At 43.7% G+C, this 18,391-nt stretch overlaps 1 protein-coding gene across 9 annotated transcripts in view; it reads right to left on the bottom strand.

Moving 5' to 3' along the window:
• Window positions 1-18,391, bottom strand: part of DOCK9 (dedicator of cytokinesis 9) — a 1,255,128-nt gene that overhangs the window by 284,141 nt on the left and 952,596 nt on the right. For 4 of the 9 annotated variants that reach the window (XM_086947869.1, XM_086947868.1, XM_086947871.1 and 1 more), the window contains exon 38: window positions 3,635-3,678. In XM_086947869.1, the coding sequence (XP_086803995.1) occupies window positions 3,635-3,678 (44 nt within the window). Of the gene's footprint in view, window positions 1-3,634; window positions 3,679-4,269; window positions 4,407-18,391 lie in introns of all 9 variants that reach the window. The other 5 variants (XM_086947866.1, XM_086947864.1, XM_086947865.1 and 2 more) reach the window with 2 other exon arrangements.

The raw sequence follows: 18,391 nt of genomic DNA, 5'->3' as shown, positions 1-18,391 counted from the left end.
CCATTCTGTGTTGGCCATCCCGGGCGCCTCTATCATCCACGGCGCCGGCCGGACTGTTGGACTCCATCGACCAACTTGATCGCAGGGGGCAAGGTTGAGGGCGTTTCTTGGATCGCTGCTGCTCATGTTGCTGGGACTAGGTGGGATAAGCGGGACATTGACTGAATCGACCGTGGGTATCTTATCGGTGGCGGGGTCCGGGGGTGGGCGGCCGGGACTGTATCTGTTGATGGTCTTCCTCCTCCACTGTTCTTTATATCTTCTTTTTTCCTTTCCTTTTTCCCTTCTCTGAATCTAAATTTCGGGACTCGGTTTTTGGGCGACAGGCACACTGCTAGGGGGGGGGGGGGGGGGGGGGGGGGGGGGGTAGGCCGTAGCCTCTGCATGCGTGCGGGGTGGGGGGTTTGGGGGTGGGTTTTCTGTTTCGTTTTAGTTCTATGGGCCTTATTTCTCTCCTTTCTTTCTTGATTCTTCTCACTTTCTCCTTCTTCTCTTGGGTCAGTTTGGTGGCTAGGTGTAGCGCTGCTTATTGTTTCTGTTGTTAGTCTTACCACTAATATTAGTCAAGGTGTTCCACGTTCATGGGGCGGGTACTGACCAGTATGTACCGTAATGTATGCTATAATCCTGTAGTGTTTTTTTTATGATGATCCTCTGATTGCCACTTAGTTTGTCGCTAATCTGCTGGGATCATTGCCCGCCATGTGTTTTTCGGTGGAGAGAATGCGTCTGATCCTTCTTACCTAAAACTTTTAAAAATTAACCTCATTTATCCTGTACTCAGTGGTCCCTCTTTTCCCATATGTGATGTTTCGGATAATTGCTGCTTCTCGTCTCTGGGACTGCTGAGCTGTTTTGATTTTGCCTTTTGTGCTACCATTCGATTGCGAGGCCGGCCAGAATGGTTGTGGGCCCGTACCTGAATGCTTATGTTGCACAATAAAGGTTTCCAAAAATAAAAAAAGAAAAAAAAAGAAAAGCCAAACATAGAAATCTTGAACAGGGCTGGGATGACTCTCAGTTCCTATCATCACATAAAAGTCGTACCTTGGGATTAACCAAGTATCTAAACATAAATCCATAAACATGTAAAAGTGTGGAAAATAACTGAGAATTCAATCAAAGAATATGAATAAAATACAGAAACGTATGACCTAGACACCTGAAAATCTGTTTAGTAATGAAAAATAATTTGCATAAGTGACCATTCCGTATAAACCTTCAGATTGCATGACCAGGTTACCAGGCAGCTCCCTCTCTTCAAGTTAACTCCTGGGGGCTAATTTTTGTACAGAATCTCGTTAGCAGAAGAGATCACTTCCATCGTTCTAGAGATTAATGTCGCTCCCAAGTATGGTTTTTGATTTCACAATTTTCTCTAATCGCTAAAAGACTGCGGTGGAAGTGAAAGTGGTGAATATCCACAGAACACAGAGGTTAACTGATGATCTATGCATCACCATACAAAAGGAAAGAATAGGAACTCTTATTACCAAAAAACACTTACTCGCTTGAAGAGGAGGGCACCACTGTGAACAGAGTATCAAAATAATAAGTGGATTCGCCATGCTCAAGGCCAATGCATTCGATCAGATGTGAGGGATGCAGAGCAAAGCAGATCAAGTGATTGCACTGTCGTATGGAAAAGGGTATGGTTTGATATACCCCAAGACTCCTCTGAAACAGTTTTAGTTACCCCTCATGTACAGTCTAAGCACCTAAAAAAAAGTCAGAACCCCTTTAATAACCCAGATGCCTTTCTTTCACGGAACACAGATAGTTATGCTGGAAAAGAGAATGTATTAAATATGTAGTCCACTCCCCCTCTGCACTGGAACTGCCCATAATTCCTGCTAAGTGACATAAATAATGGAATTTCAGAATATAACACATTTGAACTTTCTCTAGTTCTAAATGTCGAGCCAACTTGCCAGTCAATAGAAGGTACTGAGGAGCTATGAATGCAAGAGATGCAAGCAGAGCCTACCATTGAAGTATTCCTTAGAAGCTCATGGTTATCCCTGTATAAAAAAAGCTAGAATAGCACAAATAAATCTGTCTAGTAGCGGGACCAGAAAGCACCAAGTCCAGAGAAAAGAGTACATTGTGTTAAATCAGTGAAAGAGCATAATTTCATTACTGTGCCAGAGTGTGTAGTCACACACTGAGCTGTGGAGATCCAATGGTATCTTATTGAGCATTGACACACATGGGCAAATGATGTAACAAAAGCATAAAGCTTTGTCTACCAACAAATGAGAAAATACAAGGCATACTGCTGTGCAGGTAGGGAAGCTGACAGTGAAGAGACCCCACGCCCTAAAGCTTGCAGAACAGGGAATGTGATGAGAGAACATTAACAAACAAAAATTAAAGAATACATCATGACCAGCAAAATGCAGGGCAATATGGCTGGAAATAAAGAAGCAAATAAAACTTACATGCCTAATAAGCAGAGAAAGGGAACTAAGAATGGCATTAAAACAACAATGACTCTCTAGAATAACAAGCATGACGCACTAGAATTCCTGGTGAGAACTATTTTTTCAGGTGAAATGTACTAAGGGGCCTAATACCTCATACAGATCATATCTCTAAATGAACTTCACCTCCCAGGCCAACACCCTCAGAGAGAGTATAGACAAAATAAGCTACTTACTCATAACCTTCTGAGTTACACTTAGAATTAAGTCTCTTCTTGTTAGGTTAGTGGGCCATGCACGTGCAAGTATATTGGCAACCACAACTGTGCTAATTGTAGACTGACCGAAGACACTGAATAAAAGGATTGAACTCAGGGTCGAGCAATTGGTGGAAATATTAACTGTGGTGACTGCAGACGAGGGATAGCGACATCAGCAAACAAGCATTGCATTTATAAAGAGGATATCAGCATATCAACAGGTCATGTTTAGATTGATTTCTCCAGGTTCTGTACTTTAGGTTTTTGTCACATGACTAATCTTTAAAGCAGGATGTAACCAAGTTGGGTATGAGAGTGAGTGGTATAAAATGGAACCTAATCAATGCTGCTAAATCATGTAGGTATGAATCATTTGATGGTAATCATCATAGCAGGACAATGATCTAATGTGAAAATTAGTAAAATATTATTTGGAATAAATCACATCCGCGAGTTGCATACTCTAGAACTTAGATATATGTGTATTCTCATGTATGGGAAACCAGTTTTACTTGGCCAAAATAGCACCTGCTCAGATGATGCCTGAACCTCTACGATATAAAACGTTATTCACAAGAGCACCACTGTCAACTCTACATGCAAGTGGTAAATTATGTATTAAGTCACAAGATAATACACTCTGGAAAATAATGTTTTCCTTTATTTTGTCTTCCTGCTTTCTTTTCGTTACGAGTGTTGTAAAATTACCAAATGTTACTCGACAAAGAAATTGAGCAGGAACAATTGCATTTCAGATTAACAAAGTTTCAAATGTGGTACATTAAGGTAAATTACTTTTGCTGAAGTTTGCACAATTTCATACTGACATGAGGCCAATAAATAAAATAAGGCAAAAAAAGAAATAAAAGCAAGCCAAGCAGAGAGGTTTTGGATTCATTGTATGCCATTTTTGCAATCTTAGAAACAGACATCAACCTGATTAAGTCTTACCATTGTCTACAGTAATTCCAAGCACACTTGATATCTTTTTTACACTGAAAACACAGAAAAAGTCACTTCATTATTGGATGCTTTTTCTCATCCACACAAAATAAATCATGGACTTTTCTCACACAAACTCTCAAGGGCGCAGATATATTTTTTTAAAGACTTGTCCTACCGCATTTGCCAGAATGTGGAGAAGTGCCTGCTACATTATTCGTTACAATTTCCATTCAACTATATTCCTGTGAACAAATGGAATACTGTTGACTAATTCAATCCTGTAGACAGATGAGTAGAAAAAAGTTTATAAGAACTACTTCATTAAATTAATAGTACATTAGAACACTTGTAAAGTAAACTGAAAGGCATATTAATGTTAGGAACATCTTCGTAATACACCTGATTTGATTTTATATTTTTTCTTCCATGTGAACATATTTAACATTGCATCAGGCCTTTCTCCACATTGTGTCATCTGCCAAGCCCTTCAGCAGAAATGTTTGATTATGACCTTCCTGGGATCAATTTATTTGCCTCAAAGGATTGGCGTCCACACGAGCTCAGATGTGGGTCTGCAACCTGTCTGCAGTGTTTGTGGTGCTAGTGACGACTTTGATTATGATGGCTGTCGTGTAACTTACTGTGGTTAAAAGTGAATGAGTTATCCAGGCTGCTCAGCTGCTGTAACCGGGCATGCATCATTCCTGTTCTGTTACGGGAAACAGGCAATGTCTGAGACTTTCGATCATGAACTATGGGTCCCAACCCCTCCTGGTTCCTGTAAGATGGGTGAAATGGTACAGAAGCAATAGTTAGACTTCTCAAATGCGGCCAGACAGGGAGAGAGTTAGTAAAGCAGCTGCAGCACAAATGGCACTAAAAAACTCTGAACTACTATGCAGCCCAGTTGTTCTGTTACAATGGCAAATAAAAAAAAAAGAGGCATCATACAATAGCAAATAGGCCCAAATACTTGCTATTGTGGGGGGAAAAAGAAAATTCCTCTACTTGTAAAGAAAGCAAAAACTAACGCAAGCCCGTAGATGCCTTCACGTTACAAATGTTGTTTATCTGCATGCGCTGCTGTTGTGCTGTACATTCAAGGAAGTAGTTTAAATGCAAATGGAGAGATGGGCTAAATATCAGATAACCATATGTGAAATTTCAGGCAACACGCAAAACAAAGGAAAAGAAAAGTGCAATGGAAAACTATACAAGCACACATGCAATGGAGCAGGAATGTAGTTAGGCAGTTCAACACCTGCAGCCGCTTACCCAGGCAGGATGGGAAGAAGAGCCATACACTTTGTTAAACTTGTCAGCAATCGAGTGAAGAAAACAGAAAAGTGACCTGTGTTAGCAAACAGTACAGGCTAAATCCCTATTGTGTACCACCACCAGAACAGAGGAAAGGTGAGAACTAGTGCTGTGCATACGCACGTCACTGATCCCTTAGCCAAGTGTTCGTTCTCAGTGTTACTCTCTGTAGTACAAGAGAACATGCATTTGCTGTGATCTTGCATGCTGTGGGGGGTGTGAAGAAACTTGAAGTGGCACGCAGTAAATGTATAGGCTAAGGACAGGTGAGAGGTCTGCAACAGAGCTGCAGCCCAATCATGCATAGTGTATGGTTCAACAGCTCATGGGTTTTCACAAAAAATGTTATTTTATTAAAGAGAACTATCAGATTTCAAATTAAGATTTTTGGCTATTCAGAAAGCAACAATATCTCAAACACATAACAAGTAGTTATTTTTCTAAATCAAAACACTTACATATACCATACTCAGTCAAACATGTTTTCAATCAATTTCAATATTTGAATATAAAACATAACTAACGATAAATTGAGAGAACTCTATTTAACATGCACTACAATAAAAAAATAATCTTTATCAAACAAGTGATTTTAATTTTTTTAATACATTGAAGAACAAAGCCTGTACCAGCTATTTCTAGTCCGACCCCATGCCTTCACTATTTGCTTGTGCTATGATTCTAGGGAGCTCATCTGCAACAATTCTTCTTCCACAAGCTTTGTGCATGATAGATTAATGTAGCCACGTAGAGACAAAGGAGGGTAGGTAGTATGTGGAATGGACAGCTGTAGTACTAGAGCTAATGCGGAGAGTATTGATCACTTATTACAGTTACGCCTATGTCTCCTAAGAATCAGAGATTTCCGAGTAATCAGAGAGTTTCAGGGAGTGTGCAAAAAGATTACAGGGGTTGAGGCAGGTGGGTCATCAGATATAGGTCTTGGCAAATTGTTCTTCAGCCTGGTCTTCTCAAACTGGTTACCAGTTAGGGACCTTGCGTCCAAAACATATAATTAAGCAAAAATACAGGGGGCGGCCAGTTGTCTGTTAAGATGATTGGACTTTATCTGTGGCAGGACCCTCCTGTTGATGATGGGGGTGTTCCATGTTTGGAGTTCTGTGAGAAGGTACAGGCACACACCTGCATTGTAGTGTCCTTAAAATGATTTCAATAACACACTTCAAGACCGAGATGTCTTACCTTGACTGTTTACATTATTTTCAATGCTAAATCTATGTATCTGATCATCAAAATGCTATCCACAATTCAAAGATGTATCTAAAAGTTGAGATTGAACCTCTGGTGAAAGCACCGACTCGCAAAACATTGTGGCAGAAGTAGTGGACAAGACCAATCCAAGAAGACAATACAATAATAGGAACAGATTGTTCCTTTCTCACCGTCTTAATAAAGCTCAAGTCTCCAGATCTGGCATGGTTGCTAGAAACAGCTAGGACGCGCATGATCCGTAAAACCTCAAAAGTATTTAGAACAAAACCTAAAAATACTAATGATACGGTTGAACATCACTTACTTTTATCCCACACTATAGAAAAGGCACTATAACCTCTGGGAACTATTTATCACTAATTTCTGAAAGCATAAAGCGAACGTGGCACATTAAAAAACAAATTTGTTCAGCGTTTACTGTCAGGAATATAATCCAGTGTATCCTTATTTTGTCGGAGACCTGATCGCTCCTCTAAGGTTCATTTCTCTGTTCCAGGCAGAGGCAGGGATACACTAAGGAAAGGGCTGTGGACAGCTTTTACCTATAGTTCCTTGTTGGTGATCTGTGAGAGTCAAAAATATACACAAGTAGATAGCCGTGATGGCTTCAAGAAAGAAGGGATGGCAAACTGCTCCACAATGGTGTTACACTGGGGAGGGGGAGCCAGGAGGTTGAGCATTAGAAGGAAACAACAAACCAGTCTACTTTTTCTTGAAGTGGTGATATCTTTTGCAGACAAAGTATATGTGAAACCTCTTATTGGACAGACCTTCCCCACTCATCCACTGGGCCTTTTGTAAGAAACAAGTGAAAGAGAATAAAGCTATTCACCAAGTGCAGTTCTAGCACAATGTCTTTAGCATTAAGGCTCGAGAGAAGTGGTTTACAATAGGACATAGCTAATGAGAATGGACTCCCAAACTCATATGGGTAGATTTTACAGAGTATCTGTAAACTACAATAATAACCTTTCATACTGTAACCATATCCATCCTGTAAAAGGCAATCTTTTCAGATGTGCCTAGGTCCCACATCTGTAAGCAGAAACTAGGCAAGGTGACCTGGATGTCAGCCTTACCAAGTGTTCCTATATACAGGCTTTAAAAGTATATACAGTTATTTCCTCCATTATGTGAAGGAGCAGAAGGGGCTGGAAGTCCATTATCCCTCATTGAGGTCTGTGATAGCACGCATGATGCGGCCAAAGGGGGGTGAAGATTTACAAACATTCATCCTTCAGTACCTTAAGATGTTTTTTGGTTAGTTCAAATTTCCATTCTCAAAGGTTTAAGGTGGCCTTTGTGTGACAAGCATGAAAGAGTCATACCCTTTCTGTTATTGCAAGCAAGTCTCTGTCATCATAACCTTGCTCATGATGGAATGGAAAACAATCCGGTGCACTAATTACCATTGTCTTTCTCCTCAATGTTCTCTCCTTAAAGTGAGTTCTGAAGAGGATACTCTGGTCTAGCGGCCCTTGTCATCCAGTTTAAGAGAACTTCTGTATTTTAGCATATTAATCTGAACCCTGTGGTAATGGATTTGCCCAGGAATGTGGCAACCATAGCAGCTGGTAAAATCTTCTTCTTTGTTTCCACTTCTGACACAGTTGCTGCAAACAGCAGTCATTATTTACTATATATATCCTCTAGTCCATAGGCAATCTTCTTCTGTCTTGTGTGGTCATTCCTCACAGTTCCAGAGTTGACCAAAGCACCTGTTTAAAGCACATCTTTATCTATTTCAATAATCAGAAATCTACGCCAACTATAAATCCTTAAACTCTAATACTTTATTCTCCTTTTACAAAGGACAAAGACAATGGCTGACACATAAGGTGAACGCACTGTCTGGAGGAACGGAGAATAAGGATCTGGAGCACAAAAGTGACCAAACTGACTAAGTTGTACTTAGGACAATGCTCTGCCTCAACATCCTCATAAATGACTGAAATAATAAAAAGAATCTTTGCCCAGACTGGAAGTGGATTTACCTAAACATCCTGAAGAAACTGAGACAAAAATGTGTACTGCTTGGCTTTGCCAGAATGTGTGACCAGCTTTGAACTTGCATACGGCATGTAATTTCAAGCAGCTATTTTGAAAGTACACTAGTCATTCTATATTGGCTTCAAAGGCTGCCTTTTGAGAATTTAGAACTGAAAAGGAGTACCATTCAAAATGGAGGAAACCGCAATATATTATTAATGCATTGGATGCCAGCTTGACTGGTCAATGGCCATTGTGACTAAAAGGCTTGTAAAGGACCCTTTGTGTTCTAAATAAAACATTGTACTTCTCTAAACATCACAGCAGGTAATGGATATCAGGAACCAGTCACCTCTGTGGACATCAACAACGGAATACGAGTTATTTGGTTTGCAAAGCTTGGGTTTGGTGCTTCGTCCTTTGGGTGATGGGTTCAAGGATAGTTATGAGGATTCAAGAAGGATGTGGATGAAGTTAATCAAAACATCATCAACATTACTCCACCAGTAAAGTAAATCACTGCAAGGCAGACACAACTAAAAATTACTTACATTTGGTAGGAATCCTTCTACTGCATATTCTATCCACCTGCAGATTCCTCACTTGATGAATATCTCAGGGCACCAGACTCCATCTCGAATGATTTTCAAAGTTCTCCCACACCTGAAGGGTGTGCTGGCTCCATTTTTGCGCAGGTAGCGGCACCATGGTGGTGTCACTGGAGCCATATAGCGCCCAAACTGGTGCAATGACCTCAAGGCTCAGTCTGTTTTTTTCTGTGCTCTTAGAGGCAGAGATGAGAAATAATGATAAATATGATGCAGTGCAAACTAATTTGGAACCTCTACTGGGAAGTGTTCACTGACCAAATTTCAGAATAGGGAGGTGGGTGGGATCAGTGAGGAATCTTCAGAAGACTAGTATGCTTCAGTAGGATTATGTTACTTACTCTGTAAGCATCTGTTCTTGGCATGTAGTGCTGTAGATTTACATGCTTTGCATACTTCTGCAATCTACTGTTGTGGCCGGATATGTCAAGTTGTTTATCTTCGAAGATGTCTTTCGAGTTACGAGGTAAAACAACTCCTCCTCTTGATGAGAATGCGCATAGGTAGCGACCCCATTGTTAGATTGTTTTCCTACAGGCGGTTGAGAATGGAATGTGAGTAAGCATCAGTAAAGAAAGGTCCATGCATTAGGAAAATAAAAAAATAAGGAACTGCAACGGCCACAGGTGTCCGGGGAGGAGGATGGGCCCATGTGAATTTACAGCACTACATGCCAAGAACAGATTCTTACAGGGTAAGTAACATAATCCGTTCGAGCCATGTTTGGGTGTAGATACACATGCTTTGCATACACTGTAAAACAATGCCCTCCAAAAGCAGTGGCTAACCTTTGGTTGGAAGTGTACGTAGCACTGCCTGACCTACATACTTCCACACAAGAATGTTTAGTGAAAGTGTGTAGTGTAGACCATGTAGCTTCCTTACATATGTCAGCTATTTGGATACTGCCCAGTAATGCAATGGAAGCCCCTTCTCTAGGGAGCGTTGGTAAAGTCATTTTACCTTTGATGTAGCATTTCTGAATACACTTAATTATCTATCTAGACATGCCTGATTTAGATTGGATTTTCCTTTGTGAGGGGGTGAAAAAGCAACAAAGAGTTGTTTGGTTTTATGGAAATCTTTGGTTCTGGCAATGTAGTATATTAGAGCTCTTTTAACATCTAGTGTATGAAGGGCCCTTTCCGCAACTGAGTCTGGTTGAGGGAAGAAAACCGGTAACTCAACTGATTGGCCAAGGAGGAAAGTGGAAACCACCATTGGAAGGAATTTTGGATTGGTGGGAAGGACCACCCTATCCCTGTGTAGTTGAAAGAAAAGTTCTTCTAAGGTTAGTGCCTGGAGCTCACATACAAGCCTGTGTGTAAATTGTAAATTGTAAAATTGTAAATTGATACTTGTAAAGCGCACTACTCACCAGCAAGGGTCTCAAGGCGCTTGTACGAATACCGCTGTGGAACCCATCGTGGCTTTCCCTGTGAGGCATCCACTCCTGGGCACCCCCAAGGTGGAGGCCAGGCATCCTTAGCGTTGTGGGGGCCATTGTGTGTGATTAAGCAAGCTATTGCCCAGATTTGCAGAGTGGGACTCCATGATTGGAATAGGCACCGAGGCGAGAATTATCAGGTCCGTGGAATTTTGAGCCCAAGACCCGCCGAGGCGGGGAATTGAACCCTGGTCCCGGGCTAGACCTCTGCATCAGGGTCTGCCGCTCTAATCATTGAGCCACACTTCTCCACTGAAGTAATGGTAATTAAAAAGGCGACCTCCCGAGATAGAAATTGGAGGAGACAATTATGCAATGGTTCTATTGGTGGACCCATAGGTCTGGTGAGAACAATATTGAGATTCCATATCGCTGCAGATGGAATTCTGGGTGGAATTACCCTTTTAAGGCCTTCCATAAAGGTCTCATTAACTGGCACTTTGAACAAAGTTAAGCGTTGCCTTTTTTGCAGCCAGCCACTGCAGCTGGATGCAAGTGTAGGCAAGGCCAGAGATCTGCATATGAAGAAGGTAGAAAACAATATTTTGTACAGTTCCAATAAATAGATCAAGGTGCTATTACGGCAGCAAAATACAAATCATTTAGCTGCATATTGTGCTCTAGTGACAGGCCTACGAGCTTCTTTAAGAATGGTCATACATTCAGCTGGGAGATTTAGGTAATCAAATTCTCTGACCTCAGGAGCCAGGTCGACAGTTGAGTTCCTTTGGATTTGGCTGCCTGATTTTTCCATGGTTCGGAGTGAGAAGATCTGGGTTGAGGTGAAGCTTCTCGTGGGGAACTACAGAGAACTCTAGTAGTGTGGTGAACCAGGTTTGACGAACCCAAGTAGGCGATAGTAGAATGAGGGTGATAGATGTTTGCCTGAGCCTCTGGACCAGAAATAACAGACGAGGGAGAGGTCGAAAAGCATAGGCAAATTTCCCTGACCAGTTCATCCATAGACTATTACCCTTGGATAGTGGATGTAGGAACCTGGATGCGTTGTATGTGGTTGCAAACAGGTCTATTTGCGGAAAACACCACTTGTGGAAGCATGGGAGGGGGACTCTGAATGGAGTTCCCACTCCTGGACTTGTTGCCACATCCTGCGGAGGTCGACAAAGTTGTTATCTGTTCCCAGGAGGTGTTCCACTAACACATGGCTGTTGTGACGTATTGCCGAACGCCAAATGGTCTGAGATAGGCATAACTGTAGAGTGTCCCCCCACCTTGTTTTTACACATAGTACTTGGCTGTTATATTGCTAGTCTGGACTCGGACAACTTTACCTATCAGGTGAGGTAGGAACGCTTTCAATGCTAGATGAACAGCTTGAAGCTCAAGGTAGTTGATGTGGAGACTCTGGTATTTGGTGTCCCAAAGACCCTAAACAGTGAGATCAAGTAGGTGAGCATCCTGTCCTGTCCTGTGAGAGATGCATCCACAGTCTGAACAATTTGTGCAACAGGGTCAAGGAAAGGCCACCCTTTTAACAGGTTTTGTTACTCCACCACTGCAGAGAGCAATGGGTGAAGCTGTCTATCAACACTAGATCTTGTAACTGATCCAGTGACTGAGACCACTGTGCATGTGTCACTATTGCAATGCATGAGGCCTTCATATCCAACAGACGCTTAACCATTTTGACTGATGGTTATTGATTGGCTTGAAATTGTGGCAGAGATGTCTGGAAATTTTGAATCGTTGCTTTATTGGGATAGGCTAATCCCAGTTGTGTGTTGAGTATAGCTCCAAGATGCGGCTGAACCTGTAAAGGTTTAAGATGTGATTTTTATACATTGATGGTAAATCTTAGTTGATGGAGCAAATTTATAGTGACCCCAGTATGTGGGTGACACAGAGGAAGGGTTCTAGCTTTGATAAGCAAGTCATCCAGATACGGGAAGACACGGATGTTTTATCTGCCTAGATGTGCTGCTACCACTGCTAAGCATTTGGTGAACACTTGGGGTGCAGAAGTCATCCCATATGGGAGCATTTTGAACTGATACTGTTTGCCAGCTATGACAAACCTGAGGTGTTTGCAGTGTGCTGGATGGAATGGGATGTGAAAGTCGAAGTCCTTGAAGTTTAGTGCTGACATAAAGTCTCCTTTTTGGAGAAGTGGGATCATGCCTTAGAGGGTGATCATATGGAAATGCTCTGACAGGATGTAATGATTTAAGGGCCCGAGCTCTAAGTTGGGCGGTAGTGAGCCATCCTTTTTGGGGAAGAGAAAGTATAGGAAGTATACCTCTGACCCTGGATGTAGAAGAGGGACGGGCACTACAGCTCCTTTTATCAAGAGGGTTTGTCTTTCCTGTTTGAGCAGGGCTTAATGTACCACAGAGAGTTTGTGTGCGACGTGGAATGTTTAAGATGTGGTGAGGAGCTCCAGACAATAACCATGTTCGATAATGTCCAACATCGTCTGATCTGATGTTATGGATCTGCGGGTGAGGAGAAACTGTTGTTATCGACCCCTGCTAGGTGTTAAATTATCAGGGTGAAGGAGAAGAGACTGTTGGGCGGGTTATCACATTAAGAAGCATGTTTGCTACGAACTTTGAAGTTATTACCCCTGTACATGCCCTGTAGTAGCTTTGTGATGGGGAGTTGTGATTTTGCAGTTGATATGAGGAAGATGAGGCATCAGAAGATGCAGCTTGTAAGCCTGTCCTATATGAGGAGTGCAAAAGGAGCCACGGGGAGTGGGGTTCTGGAGAGCACCCATGGATTTAGCAACCTCCGTATCCTTCTCCATCTTTTCTAACTTTTGGTCAACTTGTGGCCCAAACAGGTGCTCCTAGTCAAAAGGGACATTTAAGAGTGTTTAATGAACTTCTTGCTTGAAGCCAGACATGCACAGCCAAGCTTGTCTGTGCAGTAACACATTGGTATTAATACACCTGGCAGTTGTATTTGTAGAATCTAAGGCACATTTATGGAATGAATAGAAAAGACTTTCCTCGCTTGTTCTAGTTCCTGCCCTCTTTTTCAATGTTCCCCTGGGAGGTCCTGGAGAAGTTCCTCCATTTTGTCCCAGTGGGCGCAATCACACCTGATCGCCAGTGATTAGCGGACTGTGCCACTACTTGTTTCCCTGAAGCATCAATGAGCTTAGACTTTTTATCCAGAGGTGGAGCGCCGGCTGTGGTTTGTGAATCAGTCCTCTTATGGGCATTGGACACAACCAATGAATCATGGAGAAGTTGTACTCGGATGTAAATTGGGACGGAGGGTGCGACTTTGTATTTTTTGCAGACACAGGGAGTGATTGTGCATGCTCATCACGAAGAGTCTTTAAAGAGGTCATAGGTGTGATGAAACAAGCCTTTTAACATACCGAGATATTGGGTAGCCCGATGTGTAGTGGATAGGGTTTCAAAGAGGAATTCCTCTTCTATAGGCTCTGTGTGGAGCGGGATCTGGTGGTAGGCTGCAGGGCAGATGATGAGGTCCTTGTGAGAAGTTAGCCTGGCACATGATGTCCACTAGTTTTAGTGGGCACCTTGCACCAGTCTAATCGACCCTTATTGATGGTGGTTGTAAAGTCAACCTTATAGAAAGCTATCTTAGTGGTAGCATGAACCAGCAGTCTTCAGGCTAAGACTTCAGTAGGCGAGTTAAGCAAGTTGTTTTACCATATATAATCCCTTGAATACCAAATGAAAGGACACCACACAAGGTATATATATATATCAAATATATATGTATTTTATCTATACACAAACCCTTTGCACTTTTTATGAGGTCAGAGGTCAAAATACAATACAAGTAACACAGTTAATATACGATAAGTTGCACAGTATACGTTATGCCCTAGAGGCCTCACAAACCATATAATAAGAAAGTGGTATAAGTACCACGTGAGAGTTAGAAGCAGGCCTTGGGTCTGCGGAATTACTGGGGCTACACTAAACAACCAAAGGTTAGGAAGTAGGAGGCCCACGGGAGACGCGTGCAGTGTCTAAACACAGACGCGGGTTACCTTTGACTTTCTATGGGAAACAAAGAAGTTACAAATATGTAATTTAAGGACACTTCCGGATGGACTAGGACACTTCGGGAGTCAAGACCCACTGGAGCACCGGAGTACTCGTGTTACCTCACCCAGGGAAGCCGGGTGCGTAGGTGTCTTTTTGTGTCGGGTTTCGTCATCGTTTTCTATGGAGAGCTGCAAAGAAGTGCTGCAGGCCACCAGAGGAAAAGTGTCCGGGTGGATCCAAGGTTGGATCGGAGATGTGAAGAACCTGAAAGAAGAGGGGACAGGGTCTGGGTCACTAGCCAGTGACCAGGAAGGTGCCAGGCGATGTTGGGTGCTTGAAGGTGAAGAAGGTGAGTTTGTCTCTTCAGCCACGAGGTCCAGGAGGCATCGACGATGACCAGGCGCTGGATTCAAGCTGTCCCACGATGGATCTAGATGACTGCGGTGTCGGTATCCGGATTGGACCCAACAAGCCTTGGCAACCGCAACCCATGCAGGATGTCGAGATTGGCTCTGTTGCAGACCAGCAAGGTCTGTGGCGCTTCTCCTTTTCAGGGAAGCTGGAGCAACCAGGAAAGCAAGTTAAATTCAAGATGGCGTCTTCAGGGGGCTCACTAGCCAACAGACAAGGAACCGGGAAGACGCGTTGAGCTCAAATGCAAAGGCGGGGCGCCCACGGGACACTCGCGGAGTGTGGGGTCCTGGGCTTCAGTGCAAATGGTGCTCGGGTCTGGGTCTTATCGTACCCCCAATACACAACCTACTGAGGCTTCAGGAAATGAGTGCAGGTAGCAAAATGCAGGATGTCCAAGATGTCCGGTCCCACGTCTCTCGTGTCCGCCATGGGTCTCAGCTTTGCTGTGGATGTGGGTCGGGGCCAGAGAAGTGTGGAAGTCCAGTTCTTGAGTCGCAGAGTCTTCAGGTTCCGACAGGAGCCTTGAAGCTGCAGACCGGCGAAGTTGCTGTTGGTGCCTGTTTGCACAGGGTGGTCACTCCTTGACCACAAGGGAGATGTCTTCCGTCTTCTAGTCAGAATAGAATGTTGACGGTCCAAGATAAGTCTTTCAAAGATTCGTCCAGGATAACCTAAAGTCCTGGGGACACAGCTCCTATACTTATACTAAGAAAGGGGCCTGGATTACCTGACTAGGTCCCTCCTATGGGTGGACCAGAGAAGGGGGTGGGTACACCCCTTTCCCTTTGTCCAGTTTCGCGCCAGAACAGGGCTGGAGTGCCCCACCAACTTGTTTGAACCGGGCTATGCATGGAGCACCTTGTGTGCCCCAGGCAGTGTATGAAAAAGCATCTGATAATGCAGCCCTCCCTGCCCCAATACACAAAACCCTGTCTGGGGAGGTGCTGGCACCTCCCTGGACAGGAAACCTATTGTCCAGGCCTCCCCTGCCGGAGTTTCGTCCAGCAGCAGGAGGTCAGACTCGTGTCTGTGGCAGCAGCATCCATTTTGTTGTGCTGAGGCTCTGTTTAACTGTAACTGGGTAAAGCAGTAACTTCATTTCTTCTCCCTCTAGAAGGGTGGAATGCTACCCCGCCACCAGAATTGGCAGGGGGGTAGTATTCCAAATTGTTTGACACCTTACACGACATGTTTTGATAAAGCCAAACCAAAGTTAGCATTAACCGTGAGGATTATAATGCACTTAAGAGTATATGGTATGGCTATATCATAGAACAGCTATAAGGAGATAGTTCCGAAAGCTGCAGAGGGGCTCAGCTCATGCTAGGGCACCCTTTCACATAAAACCAAGCACTCTGCATCCAGGATTGTCGAGGCCTACCATAGGAGTGGCTTATAGTTGCATATGTGTCTATATATAAAGGTAGATATAGGGATACTATATCTAAGTAAGAGGTGATTACACCACCTTACCCAGGCTGTGTGAACAGACCTGAGGTGTCAGTTTGAAAGGCAAACGAGGGGTGGCACAATACATGCTGCAGCCCCTGGTAGGCCTAAGGTGCTATGCCCTGGCTACCTATGGTACACTATAAAGGGGCTCACAAGGGTGAACCAGTAACCAATCAGGTATGTGCCTAAAGCATATGGTATTAATTTAGAGAGAGAACAGATGGGCTGTGGGTCTGATTAGCAGGCCCACAGCCACACTAAAGTCGAAAAATCAGAGAATCACAGCAAAAAGTGGGGGTGACCATAGGAAGCAGACCCTACTCTCCTAAAGTCCTGATATGAGGTGGTGTCATCAGGAGGCGATTGTTTAGCATGGTACAAGTCTGGATAGGTGTCTCCTGGGGGATTAAAATCATAATCTGGCCAAGTATCTGTTAGCCATCATGAGAATCATTCGTCCCCAATGCCCACTTGTGAGGGAAGTTGGGGATCCCTGTGGAGTATTATCTAGGGGATCACTATAGGGGGAGTGGAGTTAGTGAAGGTGGTGGAATGAAGGGTGGAGGAGGTGGTAGTGGTGGAGAAGTATGTGGAGGAGGGTGCAAAGGACTAGTAGCCTTGTCAGTCTTCCTCTTTCTAACAGACACTGGCAAGTCTATTGCTTCTCCAAAGGAAAGTTGGCTCCTTGATGGAGGTGGCACCAACCCCACAGTCTTGACTAAGATAAGCCAGTCTGAAGCTGTGCGCAGCTGCTTTTGGCGTGGATGGAACCATTCCTGTATTGTCTGGAGGATTGGTTCGACTGGAGTACCGGGAGAAAATTTCGATGCGGATCTCCAAATTTTCGGTGCAAGAGTGGTTTCAGTTTTGCATTTGAAGATGAATCAGGTGGCTAGGTGTGGAAGTTGATGGCTTTGGACGTTCTTTCAGGGTCGAGCCCGAGAATGGGCCTCTGTAGCAGATTTTCAGAGCAGACTATGGCCTGTTGGCAGTGGTGGCCCGGGAGCCATATGTTCGGTTGGAAGCAAATATTTTTTTGGTGGCAGGACGGGGACGTTAGTACTCACAGTATGCTGACTCAGTGGAAGGTCATGCATCTGGAGGTTTATCTCCAAGTCAGAGTAGGGGCTGGACTTTTCTACTGCAAAAGCCTCTTCTTCGGCAGCAGAGACCTCCTTTTCTCCCTCGACATCCTGTTGACCGAAGATGTTGTGTGTCTTTTCGACCTCCCAACGCTGCTGCTCCCTGCGATGTGCCCTTCAGTTCCATAAGGTTTTCTTCGACCGGAATGATCGTCAGGCCTTGCAATGTTCTTCTCTCTGATCGGGAGATAAGCAGAGGTTGCAAACCTGATGAAGTTCGTCCGTGGGTACTTAGCAAGGCACCTCGTACACAAATGGAATGGAGTCTGTTCCATCAGCAGGGCATTCTAAGGCGAAGAGATAGAAAGATATGCCCGAAGGCCGCGTGGGAGTACGTTGATCCAAAGGACGATAGCTTTCCACAATTTCAAAACACTAAGATGGGAACGCGTTCAATAACAATACCAACATGGGTAAGGGGATCTACGAAGCAAAAGGAGTATGAAACGGTCCCGAACCGGAGCACAGTAATATACATTTGAACGTGACGACAGAAAGAAAACAATCTAACAATGGAGTCGATGCCCAGGTGCATTATCAACCTCATGACTCGAAAGACTTCTTCGAAGAAAAACAACTTGCACACATCCAGGCCCAACACTAGATGGAAGGAGTATGCAAAGCATGCGTATCTACAGCCACACATGCCTCGAACATATGTTACCAAAAGTAAGTAACTTTTTCTTCTGATGGATGCTTCTAACTGCAGATTCCCAACCTGAGACTACATTTCAAAGAAGTATCCCTCCAAGGAGGTGGGTCTGAAGGAATAGTCAAACGAGGAAATCTTGGAACACCCAAGCGTGTGAAATGGACATCCCTTCCCACCTGTTAATCTAAGCAATAATGCCTAGCAAAGGTATGAAGAGAAACCCTGGTCGCCGCATAACAAACCTCAGCTGTGGGAATAACTCTGGCGTACGAGTTACTTAACTTCGGTAACGATGTATCTCGTCGAGACGATTCTAGCCACAGATTCCTTCATGTAGAATTATCCCCAGGCGTGAGACTGTATTTGGAAACATTTTGCCACAGTAACTTCATTTCTTCTCCCTCTAGAAGGGTGGAATGCTACCCCGCCACCAGAATTGGCAGGGGGGTAGTATTCCAAATTGTTTGACACCTTACACGACATGTTTTGATAAAGCCAAACCAAAGTTAGCATTAAC

The sequence above is a fragment of the Lissotriton vulgaris genome (genome assembly GCF_964263255.1).
Source record: "Lissotriton vulgaris chromosome 8 unlocalized genomic scaffold, aLisVul1.2 SUPER_8_unloc_1, whole genome shotgun sequence".
Classification (NCBI taxonomy): domain Eukaryota; kingdom Metazoa; phylum Chordata; class Amphibia; order Caudata; family Salamandridae; genus Lissotriton; species Lissotriton vulgaris.
Note: the sequence above shows the minus strand (reverse complement) of the source record. Positions and strands in the feature narration are given on the sequence as shown.